Source organism: Callospermophilus lateralis, chromosome 9, assembly GCF_048772815.1.
Source record: "Callospermophilus lateralis isolate mCalLat2 chromosome 9, mCalLat2.hap1, whole genome shotgun sequence".
NCBI classification, from domain to species: domain Eukaryota; kingdom Metazoa; phylum Chordata; class Mammalia; order Rodentia; family Sciuridae; genus Callospermophilus; species Callospermophilus lateralis.
Window position 1 is genome coordinate 89,735,400 of NC_135313.1, and position 17,326 is coordinate 89,752,725.

At 35.2% G+C, this 17,326-nt stretch overlaps 1 protein-coding gene across 1 annotated transcript in view; it reads right to left on the minus strand.

Moving 5' to 3' along the window:
* Thsd7b (thrombospondin type 1 domain containing 7B) overlaps positions 1–17,326 on the minus strand; it is a 697,342-nt gene that overhangs the window by 422,165 nt on the left and 257,851 nt on the right. Inside the window, exon 6 of the mRNA XM_076866252.2 lies at positions 16,500–16,697. Coding sequence (XP_076722367.2) covers positions 16,500–16,697 — 198 coding nt within the window. The remainder of the gene's footprint in view (positions 1–16,499; positions 16,698–17,326) is intronic.

Here is a 17,326-nt window from a genome sequence, read left to right on the forward strand (position 1 = left end):
TGACAAGATTCATATTAAGTTGTACTGTTACCAAGGCATTTTCTTAATTAATTTTTTAAAAGCCATTTTCCCCAAAAATGTGATATAAACCTAAAGCTCAGGATATGTCTACACCATTCAGTTCAAAAGTTCTGATCTTTTCATAATCATCATTGGTAAACAATATTTCCAAGCATCTAGACTGACTGAAAACTACACATGGAGACAATGGCAATTTCCAGAACAATGAAGTAGCTGTTAGGTATTTAACAAGATATATTGTACTACCATTAATGTACGTTCCATGATAACTGAACTATAGATAAATGAGAAGTTAATACTGGGGAAGTGGATGAAAAAAATAAGGGAACTCTTTGTGGTTCTTCTATGACTATTAAATGTTTCTGCAAATTTAAAAAATTTGTCTAATAAAAAACTAAACCTAAAAATAAAGATTTTTTAGGCAGACACAGTAGTAGCACATGCCTGTAATCCCAGTAACTCAGGAGGTTGAGACAGGAGGATCCCAAGTTCAAGGCCAACCTCAGCAATTTAGGGAGGCCCTAAGCAACATGGCAAGACCCTGTCCCAAAATTAAAAAATGAAAATTGCTGAGGATGTGGCTCAGAGATAAAGCTCCCCAGAATTCAATTCCCATGACATCCCCCTGCCCCCATAAAATAAGAAAAGCAACATTTTACAAAATAGAGTCCCAATAACTATGAGTATAGAAACTAGGCCTTCAAGAAACTAACCATTTGCTTAAAGTTATTATACCAATTCGGTCTATCAAGTGTCTAAGGAAGCTAATTTATGCAAAATTAATAATAATATTTTTAACAAGAAAAAATAGATAATTTTTTTTGCAAAAGTGATCTCATGCCAGAAACCATATTAACTTGGTTGGCAGAGAGAAATTCAATATATGCATCACACTTATAGTTTAGGTACTATTCTAGTTTTCATGTCTCATAAAAAAGCTGAGATGCCAAAATCAACAGCTAGCAAAGAGTACTAATCCAGCAAGTGGTGAAATGAGGATGATACACAACTTGACATTCGAGTGGCAGGGGAGGAAGGCAGTAGCTAAGAGGAGGAGAGAGGCAATATGGAAGTCTGGAGGACCAGGCAATCCTCAGGGTACATTCCATGCAAGCCAGCCATATGGTCAGGAGGTAGGCATGTATGCTTCATTTAGGATTGACCATTGCTTCCTTAAGGTTCCTCGGGCAGGACGCTGATGCGTGTCATGTAAAAACCTGACTCAGATGTCCTTTGAGGGGATGATAATGATTTTCACAGGAAGAGGCTCATCAGCTCACACACTACAGGCAGCTGACATCATAGCAATAAACAATTCTGCAAAAACCATTCTGTGGGTGGTTCATATTACCAGGTACCCAGTTCTCTCTGATATGACTCAGTCTAGGGAAAGATTTCAGAATATCTGAACTAACATTGTTTTTGACAGCTGAGCTAGTATAAGTGTTGAACAGAAATAATTAGGTGTCTTCTTAAGTTCCAAAAGCACAGGGCTCTACCTGTCTCAATAAACAAGTGTCCATATGCCTTGATAGCCCTCTAAAGAGAAAGGCATACTTCTCAGAGCAGTTTCTCATATGCCTTAGGATACTTTAAAAAGAAAACACCTTATTTATTACCCAGGATGCTGGCTGGCCCTTCCAGATAAGTGAATCTTCTATTTGCCTGATGTCTCAGATTCTAATTTACTACATGATCTTATTTTAGGCCTTAATTGCAATGCATGTGTAATACACTGCAAATTTTCTCATCTTCATTTTATTAATTATTTAAAGTTAATTAATAAATTTTACCTCAAGTTACTTAATAAAAAATATTTAAAATAGCCTTTTCTTGATAACTCAGGAAAAGAATCTGGAAATCTCCTTATCTGTGATTTCCATCAGAATAACACTAATTCATTCTATGAAGTCTCTAAGCAGATTAATTAAGATAATAATTATACCAAAAAAACTGACAATATTTTTGGTAACAATAATCACTTGCTGAAAACTGCCTTAACTTGACATAGATTAAATCAATATCAACATCAAACTTTAGAGTGTAGGGAAATATGTGGGGTCATTTTGTCTGACACAATCATTAAAAGACACAATGACATTTTATTGGAGAGAGCCAGAGATGCTAATGTCCTAAATAGTAAGAAAAAGTCAAGAAAACACAGAGTTGCACTGTCCAGAATGACAACAAACAGTCCGCAGAGCCACCCTAACTTACGGAACAATGTGGCGAGTCTCCTGCAGGGACTGAGAGCTGGACTCCACCAGGTAAAAATGCTTCAGGGCCCCAAGCTCACTAGTCACATGGCTGCCCAGCTGACCTGGAACATGTGTTGATAGGCTAAGCCAGTGTTAGCCATCCTTTATTTCTACCTGTTTATCTTTTGGAACAATGCAGAGGAACCAGCACTACCCCTCAATCTCAATGAACTACTACTTAAGTATATTTTAGTAACCTCTGATGCAATTTGAAGGATCACTTTTGCATATAGAATTTGGCTTACATTTGAGCAAACTCCCACAAGTTTCATGACATTGTGTGTTAGCAGCTCTGCTCTCATCTCCCTCAGAAAACACTTCTACTATAGAAGAATGTAAAGCTATTTGTCCCTAAATAGCTGTGACCTTCCACTTTGTGGTTTCTAATATCTCCTTTTTCAGAATATCTCCTTCTCTCTCTATTCCCAATCCAGTCTGATGGATAAATTCCATGGTACTTAGCTGACTGAATACAATCAAGATTAGAGCTACAGTTATCAATAGAAAACAGATAAGTAAGTACTATATGTTTAATTCAAATACACTTTGTACAGAAGGAAATGTGTGTGGGCTTTATGTTTTCATTGTATAAGGTGATCTCTCTCTTGCCCTTAGGTCACACTAAGGAACAGAGAGGCACTATGCTTAGTGAGTGGTTAGAAATAGATTTCATGGGTCCAAATCAGTGAGATGGCATGATTGCTTTTAGGGATGCATTGAGAAAAAAAAGTCTCAGACCATGTCTGACTTGTCAAAAATACTGCATCTTAACTAATGAGAGTTATTGCTTCAGACTGGTACAGGGTGATGTCAATGTTTTGGCATGTGTGAGATGCATTTGTTGATACTGATATAAGAACAAGAAGTACTGGAGGCCTAGGAGTTCAAATTTCTGACTTTAGACTGTTAATATCTCTGGGCTACACAGAATATTCTCATTAGTAAAACTGGAGTAATAATAATTCCCAACTGGGCTGATGTGTAAATGAAATAACTCCCCTAAGTTCTGTAAGCATTTATTGAGTATATCTTAACATACCAGACACTCTGGCATCATGCCAAGAATAAAATAAATAAGTCAAGGTCTCTGTCCTTGAGAAGCTAAGAGTCAAATAGGAGAAGCAGACAAGTGAGCAGGTAATTTCAATATAATGTGGTAAAGGCATCAATAACTGAATCATAAGGTGTTATGAGAATACAAAAGACAGGCATGCTATCAATTCAGATGATTTCTGCAGCAGCTGATACAAACTATGATAGAAGCTGGCTTTACTAGCAAGGAAACATATTGTTTTACATAGCAGCCAGTACTCAAATGTTGTTTCAGGTGTCTGACAACATCCTTCATGACCCAGAGTGTTTTTCCATCTCTGCCCTATGCAGAGTAATGCAGTAAGTAATGCCTTCACATAACCTTGATCTTAATATAGATCATGGTAGAAACTAAAACAGCACCCTTCCTTACTCAAGTCCCTCTTGTGATATCTTGTTGCCCCAAGTAGATCTCATTGTACACATGGCTGAATCAATCATGAGAAAGAAAAAATGAAATGATCTAAAGTGGACATGACATCATTTGGGGGGTGAGGACTATAAGATTTACCTTCTTATCTAGACCAGGGTTAAAGAGCTGGAGTGGGTGGCAGGACTGTTTCCTAAAGGACAACAATCAAGAATTTTAAAGAGTAAGTAAGAATCAGCTCAAAGAAGAAGATGAATTCTTAAGTAGGGGAACAACACCACAGAGGCAAGTTACCATTGAGGTACCAGCAGCAGGGGGATTACTTCTTATGAGAGTTGGATTTCTTATGTGAGTTAGATATTTGTTGGCTGAAATTCACTTCTGGAGTACTAGAAGGATCATAGTCTTATGATATCCCTAAATTCACTTACAACACATTGTTGTTTTTTTTTCCCTTTAATTAACTCTTGTGTTCTTGGAAAGTATAATCTAAGAACAAAATAATTTCTACTTCTTGGATACCTTTACATAGATTTTTCTCTGGGCATGGTAGACACTCAACACAGTCAGTATAGAAAGAATAATGGAACACATATTTTTAATTTTGATTTAATAATAAGTTACAGTATATAGACAGTGGTTCCCTCTTGTCTGTGGTTTTCTTTTCATGGTTTCAGTTACTGGTTTCAATAATTTCATGGTTTCAATAATTTTTTAATAATTATTTAATTTTAATTATATTTTAATAATTATTTTCCATTTAATAATTATTAAATGGAAAATTCAACAAACAAAATATATTTTACATTGCAGGCCATTCTGAATAGTATACTGTAATCAATCTGTTCCCTTCCACCTGGTTCCCTTTGTGCTGTCTGTACACACTATGCATATGCCACCTACCTGTTAGTCATTCTTAAAACCTTGTGGTTACGGGACCAACTGTCATTATTGCAGTGCTTGTGCTCAAGTAACTCTTAGATAGTAGCCTAACATTATGTCATTCACCTCACTCCATCTCCTTACATAGGCAGCATATCATCTCATAGCATCACAGGAAGAATGATTAGTACAGTACAGTAAGGTATTCTAAAAGACACCAACTATATTCACGTAATTTTAATTACAGTACTTTATTAAAATCACTTTTGTTTTGTTACTGAGTTTGTTGCTAATCTTTGTTTTGTGCCTAATGTATAAATTAAATTTTATTGTAGGTGTGTATATATAGGAAAATACATATTACCTGTACATATAGGGTTTAGTACAGTCTGCAGTTTCAGCATCCACTGAGAATATTGCAAAATATCCTCTACAGATTAGGAGAAACTATATATTTCTTTATTAAGTAATTCAAAAGTTTTAAATTATAAAGTTAAATCTTCTAATTGGTGTTTCACTGGGATGGATAGAACTTTCTAGTAGTTTTTTTTTCCCATTATATTTTCCTGAAAACACTCAAATGGGTAGGGTATAGAAGAATCTCTGACTACATTTCCTTAGCTAGTCATATTGGCCATTCTCTCAGCGAAAATTATTCCATCATAGTATAAATTGTGTTTAATCCATATTCTTTACATTTTCTATGTCTGCAAGGAAGGAAAACTATGAGATTCAGTGTTATGAAGTACCAACCTTGGGTGATACGAAACCACCAAATACCATTCAAAATAGATTCCTGAATGATAAAACAAATTGTATCCTTGTGACTAATATTATAACTAATCTCTGTTATTAACACTATCATGAATTCCATAATGGAATAGGATGCTTAGACCATGTCCTGGGAGAAGCTGCTCATGATGGAAAGGGTAAAAATCTCACATTAATTCCTACAGAAGGTTGGGTTGACCATTTAGTCATATGGACTGCATTTTAAAATGTCAGTACAATTGATGATTCATTTTTATTTTAAATGATATGGAAGGGGAAAAGACAATATATTGCCATCTAAAAATTTCATTAGAGATGAGAAAAGGAGACAGTCTTCCTATAAAAGGTACGGGCACACTTAGGAAGCAATTTACTTTATGCTATATCTAAATATTAAACCCTGGGAAAGACAGTCTGGTTGTGAAATACCGGTGGAGTAGTGATGGGAACACAATCATCTATTTAGGCACCTCAATAAAGGAGAGAAAAGATGAAAACTATCTTGCAATGTATGTAACAGGGTGAAAAGAAGAAGTAATTTAAAATACGATACCTGTTTATCAACAGACAACACATAGTCAATGCATTTAAAACTGCATTGTAGTTCTCCCTTTAGCACCTAAATTGATGCACAGTTTATTTCTATTCCCCATCTTCCCATCAAACATGGACAGGGAAACTGTGATTAGAATGAGTCTCTATTTTTCTGTTTTGGATCCCTTCAGTGCCAACCATTTTTAGAGTTTCATCTTTAATTTTACTGCGAGACATCTAAATGAATGGGAATGAGAAACTTGGCTACAAGAACTCTCAGATTTAATCTTCTTTACATTCTTATTCGTATAGCATCAATAGCACAGTCTGATCTTATTGGCACTTTCAACTGTGATGTCAGGTTCATTCCAAAATTTAATACAATGTATTTGTCATCACCACACTTCCTTCAGGAAGGACACTGATACCAAATGGCTACCGGTTGGTGGTCTGAAAAAGATAGCTTGCTGAAAATAGAAAACTCTCTCCTTTAAACCTAAATAACTCATCTCCTATATTATATATCTTGTTTTTGCAAGAAAAGAGTATTGCTTTCCACTATTTGATCTTTTAGTAATCCATCTAGGTAAGGATAACAAAATAAAAGAATATTTACTCACTGCTTGCTTCTAGAAAGACAGTATCATATTTCAAAGATTTAAAAAATAACTTGTGCAGCAGGAAAAAAGAAAGAACAGATTACAATCAATACTATTGTTGACTCTGACTGAGTGTAAGATACACCTTATACCAATCTGGCCTCTAATATTATGAGGTTGCCCAACGGCCCAATTTGGCCCAGAGCAGTGCGTTCCAGACTATGGTTCTGTATCAGCACCATCAGCATTTCTAAGGAATTTGATAGAAACAAATTCTCACGTTCCATCCCAGGTCCACTGATTCAGAAACTGTGGTAGCTCCTTCCTGGGATCCTTAAGGCCTAGGCAAGACTACAGTGGCCACTAAAATACCTACATTAAAATTCCTTGTTTTTTTTTTTTACAATTTCCAGATGATTATGGGAAATACTAGTTTTAGAACCACTGGATAAGAACAAAGATGTAGCCTTGAGCAATGAGTTTTCACACCTCAGACCAAAATTTCCAGCACAGTTAACCATCTTAACACCCCAAAGTGGTCTGTTTTTCTTGTTCTCACTCAGAATCATTATACTAACACTCTAGAATCCACTACAATAAACATATAAAGAAGTTAGTTCTCCCTGTCCTCCAGATAGCCATATAGTGACTCAGTTGGTAGAAAATAAGACTCAGGAGGATAGCACAAGCTACACAGATGTCCCAACTCAAAAATAAACAGAATTCAATGATATTTTTTATGCCTTCAAAGGGAGAACAGAAGCAGTTGAAGCTATTTATTATCAAATAATTAATAAAATGTGGGTGTGTTTCAAAATATTCAAAGGTCTCTCATAGGCTTTCATATTTTTATCTGAAAAGTGATTCTTTAAAAATCATCATCAATATGGTTTGATTAATTTGGATCACATATCTCCTGCAGGACTGGATCTCCTAAATACCTCTCCAAGCATACTTGTTTACATTTGTACTATATAAAAACACTGTGGCAAAGACTCTTGGGCAACCAGCAAAAAAGTAGGAAGTGATAAAATAATAGATAATAAAGGGTGTTTAATTAAATAAGTCACCAGGAGAGCAAGAGCTTCATCTTACTGGGAAGGAAACAATATGGAATATACCTCAGATTATTTCATACCAATTTTCAGTCACTGGCTAAAGGCTCCTTCCTGGGATCCTTAAGTCCCTGGAAAGACTACAGTGGCCATTGAAATTCTTCAGGTAAAGAGGTACAGCAAGCTTCAGTTGGAATTTCAGGGAGCATGCACAGAAATGTTAAGTGGTCCACAAGATGTGGGCAGAAAACTACATTAAGTGCTACAGTTCACTAAATCTGTCTATTATGAAAGTGCATTTCTCTGAATTTGCATTGCTTAAATAAAATACATGTCTATGTTTATTGAAACCCTTCTTGATACCTTTTACAGCTGGAAATATAGGTAAGCTTTCCATTCTCATGCAAAGTAAATTTTTTCATATCAAAATAAAAATAAATTTTAAAAAACCTGATAATATAAGAAAAATAATACTTTTTAAAAATTGCAATTATTTATATTCCAAAATTCATATCTTAATAAAGTGCAGATCTATTTCAACCAAGGTGCCATTGCTCAAAACCTCATAATTGAAATTTGTTTTGGAGCCTCTATGTTCTCAGTAATGGTTCTAAATTTGTAGTGTATCTTTAATAGGCTGATTCACTGCAGGACATCCACTTATGTGACAAAAAAATACTTGATAAAAAACCTATTTCTTTTTATTCCTAAAATACAAGAAAATAAATATTGTGGTAAAACAGAATTTAGAAATTCTTGTAAGAGATATAAAAAATATAGGGAGGAGGAGAAAAACAGCACTTGACAAAAAATGAGATACAGCCTAATCAAAGGGTTTAGAAAATACAGACTTGGAAATACAAAAGGGGTTTTATTTAGAATTCTAGTGAGTCAGAAAAAAATCTTTTATCTGAATGGAGTTTGACATTATCCACAAAGGTAAGCCAAAGAACATTTCTTGAGATCTAAAAATAATATATACAAAATAAAACTTCCTTTCTGGTCAGATTTAAAAACAATAAAAACAGCTCATCCAATTCAGATCAATTATGATTATGACATGTTTTCCACCAATCAGTCATCCTTTAAAAAGTACTTATGGCATTAGAACTTATAAGGACTTGCCACTTTAGACAAAATCAAAGATCACCTTCCTGGATTCTTCAAGGTTAATTTTGAAAAACAAGGAGTCCTAGTAAAATGGCCTTGGGATGAAAAACAGAATCCCTTAATAATGGGAAACTATTCTTCATGTGTGCAAATACAGACGAACCTGAGGGAAAATATTTGCTCTAAAAAAGCCCAGTGTAAAGGTGGAAATAAAACCCTGATATCTAAAAGGGAATATATCATTATCTTGGATTAAATGTTTGCTAAAATACATATAATTTTTTTCCAGGAATCTTATTTGGCAAATTATGGTACAAAGTTGAGGTGATTGCTCAGGATCTGATGAGCCAATCAGACAGATCCATGTTTATCCAATGACCCTGCTCATCTTTCATATTAGATACACAAACAATGACAGACAGTAATCACTTGCTAGTCATTAAGAACACTGTCTAGTTCTCTCACATTACAGAGTTTTTCTCAACCTGTTCAACAAAGATGTTACGGGAAACTTTAGTCAATTGCCAGTAAACCCTGGCAATAATGAGCCAGTTATGTTTGAGAGTCAAAGTTCAAAATATTGTGAATAATGTTATATGTGTATATAAATATGCCACAAATGAAATTCACTGTTCTATATAGTTAATATACACATTTAAAAACTTGTAATAAAAATAAAACAAACTCAGGTCAAAACAAGACACAGTGAATAAACTTAATAATCTAATCTAGGAGAGAAATATGCTGGGCTCAGATTTTTTTTTTATCACACGCCATTACATTTAAAATGTCTCATTTAAAATCAGGAAATGTAGTTATCAACGAAATAAGAATAACCTATGTATAGTCTACACTCAGTAAATTTCTGTAGACCCACAGTAGACACTGAGATGTTGTACAGAGGAAAGAAAACAAAGCTGTCCTACCAATTGAAGACATAAATATTGTATTCCATAGCCGTAGAAATTCATAGATGACAACTTGGAGTGTAGATGATCTAAGGTAGATCACATTCTTAAATAAATCCACAGGTTTAAGCATTTCAAGAATTGCTAGAGATTTTCAAAATGGCATAATGGAGGAGGTTGCTTTCCTTGTTGCTCCATCGCATAAAACTAAGAAGGCACACAGGCAGCTTCTCAGCAAGTGAGGTATGGGATACTGTCAGAGACACTATAAGTCTCTAGGGTAGAAACTCCACAGCCTCAGAACCATACTGTTGGATAGGTAGGCACACAAACAACATGAAAAATCAAGTGAACAAAGTACCAAACACAAACCAAGGTACTCCAATAACAGAACCCATTGACACCACAGTGGAAGAAATGTTAAAGAAGGAGTCTAGAACACACTAGTTACACTGACCTGTGAAGTAAAGGACAGTATAAGGAGTGAAATCAGGCAGAAAATACAGGAAGTGAAAGATCACCCAAATAAAAAGAGATTCTGGAAAGAAAAAGAAAAAAAAAAAAACCCCAAGCACAAGTCCTCAAAAGGAGGGAATCAAATTAACAATTCAATTGAAAGCATCACCAACCAACTAGATCAATTGGAAGACAGTTTCAGGCAATGAAGACAAAATATATAACCTTGAAAACAAAGTTCAGTGTAGAGAAAAGATGTTAAGAGACCATGAACAGAACTTCTAAGAAATACGAGATAACCTGAAAAGACCAAACTTAAAGATTTACTGGAATATATGAAGACTCAGAGACACAAACCAAAGGAATACAGAATCTTTTTAATGAAATGATATCAGAAAATTTCCCAGACCTATAGAATGAAATGGAAAATCCAATACAGGAAGCTTGCAGGACCCCAAATATACAAAATTACAATAGACTCACACCAAGGCACATTAGTACAAAAATGCCTAACATACAGAATAAGGATAGAATTTTAAAGGCTGCCATAAAAAAACAACAGGTAACATTTAGTAGGAAACCAATCTAGGTCTCAGCTGATCTTTCAATCCAGACCCTCAAAGCTAGTAGGTCTTGGAATAATATATGTCAAGCTCTGAAAGAAAATGGATGCCAGCTAAGAATACCCAGCAAAATTAAGTTTTAGAATTGATGATGAAATAAAAAACCTTTCATGATAAACAAAAATTAAAAGAATTCACAAGTAGAAACACTCAAGATTTTTAATAAAGAAAGGAAGAAAAGTGAAAACCATAAAAGAGAGGGACTACACTAAAAGAACAATAAATCTGCAGCCAATATGGAAAGCAGTATGGAGATTTCTTGGAAAACTGGAAAAGGAACCAGCATTTGACCCAGCTGTCCCTCTCCTCGGTCTATACTCAAAGGACTTAAAAACAGCATTTTACAGGGACACAGCCACATCAAGGTTTATAGCAGCACAATTCACAATAGCTAAACTGTGGAACCAAACTAGATTCCCTTAAATAGATGAATGGATAAAAAATTGTGGCATATATACATAATGGAATACTACTCAGCAATAAAATCATGGCATTTGCAGGTAAATGGATAGAGTTAGAGAAGATAATGCTAAGTGAAGTTTGTCAATCCTAAAAAAACAAATGCTGAATGTTTTCTTTGATATAAGGAGGCTGATTCATAGTGGAATAGGGAGCAGAACATGGGAGGAATAGATGAACTATAGATAGGGCAAAGGGGTTGGAAGGGAAGGGAGGGAAAATGGGGTAATTAATGATGGTAGAATGTGATGATCATTACTATCCAAAGTACATGTATGAAGACACAACTTGGTATGAATATACTATGTACACAACCAGAGATATGAAAAATTTTTCTCTATATATGTAATAAGAATTGTAATGCATTCCACTGTCACGTATAAATAAAAAATTTACATAAAAAATTAAAAACAACAATGAATCAATAGAGATACTAAGTCAAATTAAAACCAGAAATAAATCAAACTGACAGGAAATAAAAATCATATCTCAATAATAACACTGAATATAAATCCATCAATCAAAAACTATAGACTGGCAGATTGGATTAAAAAACAATACCCAACAATAAGCTGTCTCGAAGAGATACCTCATAGGCAAACACACCCACAGACTGAAGGTAAAAGGATGGGAAAAATACATACCATTCACATGGATTTTGAAAAAAATAGGGATTACTATGCTCGTAACAAAGCGAACTTTAAGCCAAAGTTAATCAGAAGGGGCAAAGAAGGAAATTTCATACTACTTAAGAGAACATCTACGTATATCAAAGAAACCCTTCTCAATTTCAAAATGCAAACAGAAACTCCACAATACTGGGAGACTTAAACACACCTTTCTCACCACTGGATAGACGCTTCAAACAAAAACTATATAAAAAAGCTAAAGAACTAAAAAATACAATTAATGATTTAGACTTAACAGACATATATAGACTATTTCATCCATCAATGTCTGAGTACACTTTTCTTCTCAGCCTGCATGGATCATTCTCTGAAATAGACCACATCTTGAGCCACAAAGAAATTCTTAGCAAATACAAAAAATACAATACATTGCATCCTATCAGATCATAATAAAATGAAAGTATAAATCAACATTAAAATAAAAATAGAAGGTACTATAACACCTGAGGATGAAATAGTATGCTATTTAATGACAAATGGATAGGAGAATAAATCACAGATGAAATAAAAAGCTATTTAGAGGTAAATAAGAATAGCAATATAATATATCAAAATCTCTGGGACACTGTGAAGGCAGTGCTAAAAGGATAGTTCATTGCATTGAGCACATTCCTCAAAAGAATAGAGAGACAAAAAATAAATAACCTAACATTACATCTCAAGGCTGTAGAAAAAAGAGCAAATCAAACCAAAGGCAGTTGAAGAGAGGTAATAATTAAAATTAGAGCTAAAATCAATGAAATTGAAACACACAAAAAAATTAAGAATCAATGAAACAAAAAGTTGTTTCCTTAAAAAATAAATAAAATTGATAAACCCATAGCTAAGCTAATGAAGAGGGGGAAAAAACTCAAATTACTAAAATTTGTGATTAAAAAGGAAATATCACCATGGACACTACTGAAATATAGATGATAATCAGAAACTACTTTGAAAATTTATACTCTAATGAAATAGAAAATGTTGAAGACATTGACAAACATCTAGAAACATTAAATTTAGTCCAAATTGAATCAGAAGAACATAAAAATTTAAACAGATCAATTTCAAGCAACAAAATTGAAGATGCCATCAAAATCCTACCAACAAAGAAAACCCAAGGACCAGATGGATTCTCAGCCAAGTTCTACCAGAACTTCAAAGAATAACCAACACCAATCCTCACTTTGCACAAAACTCAACTCAAGTGGATCAAGGACCTAGGCATTAAACCAGAGACTCTGTGCCTACTAGAGGAACAAGTAAGCCCAACTCTTCATTATGTCAGCTTAGGAACCAAATTCCTCAACCAGACTCCTAAAGTGCAAGGAGTAAACTCAAGAATCAATAAATGATATGGAATAAAACTAAAAATTTCTTCACAATAAAGGAGACAATCAAGACTGTGAAGAGAGAGCCAACAGAAGAGGAGAAAATCTTTGCCACCTGCACCTCAGATAATTAATCTCAAGGATATACAAAGACCTAAAAAACTTAATACCAAAAAATAAAATAACCCAATCAATCAATAGGCAAAGGAACTGAACAGGCACTTCAGAGAAGAAGAAATACAAATGGTCAACAAATGTATGAAAAAATGTTCACCATTTCAGGCAGGTAGAGAAATGCAAATTAAAACCACACTGAGATTTCACTTCACTCCAGTCAGAATGGAAATGATATATCAAGAACACAAGCAACAATAAACGTTGGCGAGGTTGTTGGCGGAAATGCAAACTGGTGCAACCTTTCTGGAAAGCAGTACAGAGATTCCTCAGTAAACTTGGAATGGAACCACCATTTGACCCAGCTATCCCACTCCTTCTCTACAAACCTCCATCATCAATCATTCAGAGTCACACAGAAGCTGATTCAAAAAAGGTACAAACAGAGCTCATTTTATTTCTCCCTGGATACAAGTTGGCTTCAGCTATCAGGTGCCCAGTATCCCAAACAACGAAGGAGTCATCAGGTATTTAAAACTATGAAACGTCATAGAGCTGATATGAACCAGCATTAATTCCTACTTCTCCCCAGAAGGGGAGAGCATATGTAAACACCAAAAATTAATCATTTCACAATAAGAAAAAAAGCTCTTAAACTGCAGTAACATGGTAAAGTTGATATCTCTAAAACTACTGAAGAGGGTGCAGCACATACTGCAAAAGAAAGCCCTACCTATGAACATAAGATACATGACCACTCTCCACACCTGCTTTTACACAACACAGCATCATTTCGGGCACTGGGTCCCAACCAAACTCAGGATCTTTTATTTTCTCAGCTAGAGACTGGGAGAAAAAAGTGGTTATTCAAATTTTCAGTATTATTTTCATTTTAGAAAAGAATGTTCTTTGAACAATTTCCACAGAACAAAATGTAATAATAAACATGCATTATGAGCTGATTTTCAATGCTTTTGTGCCAGGTAATTTACTAATCACTTTTGTGTAATGAATTTAACTCTCACCATCTTGACAATAAGAGGTAGTTTTTATCATCTCCTCTTGACAACTGAAGGGAAGGATGCTGCCGCAAATTGAATAATTTCCCTGAGACCATCCAGCAGGTGAGTAGCAGAGGTAAAATTCCAACCTGTGTGACTCTGGAGCCAAATTTGAAACCTCTAACACTTCACATCTGACACCACACTCAACACACAACATGTCTGTGAGCAGATGTGTGGGGTTTTCCCCCCTCCAAGCAACTTTGCCATAGCAAGTGTGTCTGACAATTCACTTTGATTTTCACATTGTCTACTTGGAGACAGCACCAAAGCCAACAAGTAATGAGCTCCTTCCCTCAAGACTACCACAGATTTAGATGGCAATCAAAAGCCCTAGGCAGTCACCTATGCTTTTGACAGATGAGTTATAAATCAGGATTCCTACAGCCCTTTTGTTGGACCCCATAATTTGCCCAGATTGGTGACAAAACTCACAGAAGTACCTTACTTACATTGCAGGTTTACTACAGAGAACATTACAAAGGATGCAGATGAACAGCCAAAAGAGATATAAAGGGCAAGGTACTGGGGAAAGAATATGGAGCTTCTTAGCCTGGTCTGGGTACATCGCCCTTCCTATACCTCATGTTTGGAAATCTGGAAAAATCTCTGAGCCCCATAGTTGAGAGATTTTTATGGAGACTTCATTACCTATGGAAGCTCAATCTCTAGCCCCTCTCCTTTTCCTAGAGGACACAGGGTAGAGCTGAAAGTTCCAAGTCAAGGCTTGGTCTTTCAGATGACCATTCCCCCAAGAGTCAACCAAGAACCATCTCATTAGGATAAAAGACACTCTCATCACCTAGGGAAATCCCAAGGAAACCAGGATCAAAGATCAAATATTAAAACATGCATCCCTATTGCTCAAGAAATAGCAAAGATTTAGAATCATTGTGCCAGGAACCAGGAATAAAGACCAAAATATGTATTTCTTATTACAAATCACAGTATAATACAAAGAAAACAACACAAAGGTGATCTCATTTGCCTAGGTTATTGAGCTGCACATATGTTACCACAATTAAAACATTATTTGATAATATTAGAAGCAGACACTATTAGTTTTTTACTATTTACTGTAGCTATTACAATCTGTTGTCACCTTCTATTTAATTAAAACACCATCTGGAATCTGGAGGTAACCAATTAAAACATTTGATAAAAAATGTATATTTGCCTAATTATGCTTGTGATTTAAAAGAAAGAAGAAAGAAAGAAACAGTGGACAAAAGAAAGGGGAAAGAGGAAAAGAGAGAGAAAGACAAAAGAAAATACTGCACTATAAGTCGACCCCGTGTGGATGCTAATACACAGTTGGAATCCACTATGCAATTTCCTTCTCTTCTATGGATTATTTCACTCTATAAATCAAAACACTTCATCCTGCACACCAAGAACTTTACAAAGGGGGCTTCTCATGGCAGAGCTGATTAGTAGACATACATACTCAATATCCTAGTTCCTTGTGAAGAGACTGAATATTTTTTAATCTCTAGGATAAAGATTTTAAATGTCACTTTTCTCACTGCCATGTGACTCACATATTTTAAAATCCCCCTTAACTCCTAACAAGGATTCTACCTTCCGAAGCTTGCTGATCACAGAAAGACATCATTATTAATAGATTTCTAAGTCTTGACAACTTATATTTAAAAATGGTTCTTTAGAAATGTTAGTACTATGTCTAGAACTGATTCTGCTCTAATGCTATGAAAATGGAAAGATTCCACTTACTATTTTTTTTTTCTTTTTAACATGGAATCTTTATAAGGAAGCACTTGTCAATAATATAAGGACATAATATATATGGACCTAAAAACAAGAAAATAAAACTTGTTTTGTATTACTAAGTTGAAGACAACCTAAGAGTTTCCTGTTTTGTATCTGTTTTGGGAAACTAAAAACCCCAGACAACTCTTAGAGAGGAGCTCATTAGAGTCCACTCAGTTTAGAGCCCACTGTATTGCATTTAGGCATAGTCAAATGGTACTCTTATGTTCTGAAGCACATGGTCACATAGGAAGTGACTGCCATCTCCTTTGTCAATAATGTGCCCCTTGATTGAACCACGAATATTCAAGCAAAGAAAAATCTGTGCTTCTCTTCCTCCAGCAAATAACTTTTGGAGAGTGGCAATGTGTCCTCTGACTGATGTCACAACACCTCTAGTGCATCACTGGATCATACCTCGGTCATCCTGACAGACGGCCTTCAGGATGCGATGTCCCAAGCCACATTTTCCATGATCAGGGATACAGATCCCTTCTAATGCCACCCATTGATAACACACTGGATCTTCACAAGGAACAGATTCCACCAAATGAGGGCAATGTCCTGCAGGCCCTGTGGATTCCATGAGGACATGGCGCTGCCTCGTTCTAAATCCTAAAAGGAAAAAGGAAACAAATTTCACAGGAATCCGCTCTTAGCCCACAATGGAAAGAAGCAGCTGCTATGTGAGAGATGAGACTTTTATATAAATACTTAGAGCTCTAAAGCATATGTTATCTTGATGTGTTTTAATTTTTATGGGATGCGGAGGAATAAGAAGTTGAAAGGAGAAAAAGAAAATGAAAACGATTTAGAGCAGAAATATGTCTTTCAAGAGTTTACAACCTGGAAATTGGAGAGGCCACAAACATCAAGTGAAATAATAAATAGGGTATATCCACAGGTTTTCATAAACCAGCAAAACAAATGGAGACTCATAAAAATGACCTTATCACAGATTAATCCACATTTTGTTTTTGCTGTTGTTTTTGATACTCTTGATAGTCTGCGGTAAGCTGAAAAATCATCTACACTTTGGCCTATCTCTGGTGCCAGGGCTTCTTACTTTGAGACATCCATGTATGACTTCACTGAGATTTCCGCATCAGTCTTGCCCATAAAGACAGCATCTCTTTGGACCTCCTTCTCCATCCTGACTAAACATGAGTCTCTCGATTATTATTCAGTTTTAGAAAATATATACTCTAAGTCTAGGTCCTCAAATCCACCAGCCAAAGACCATA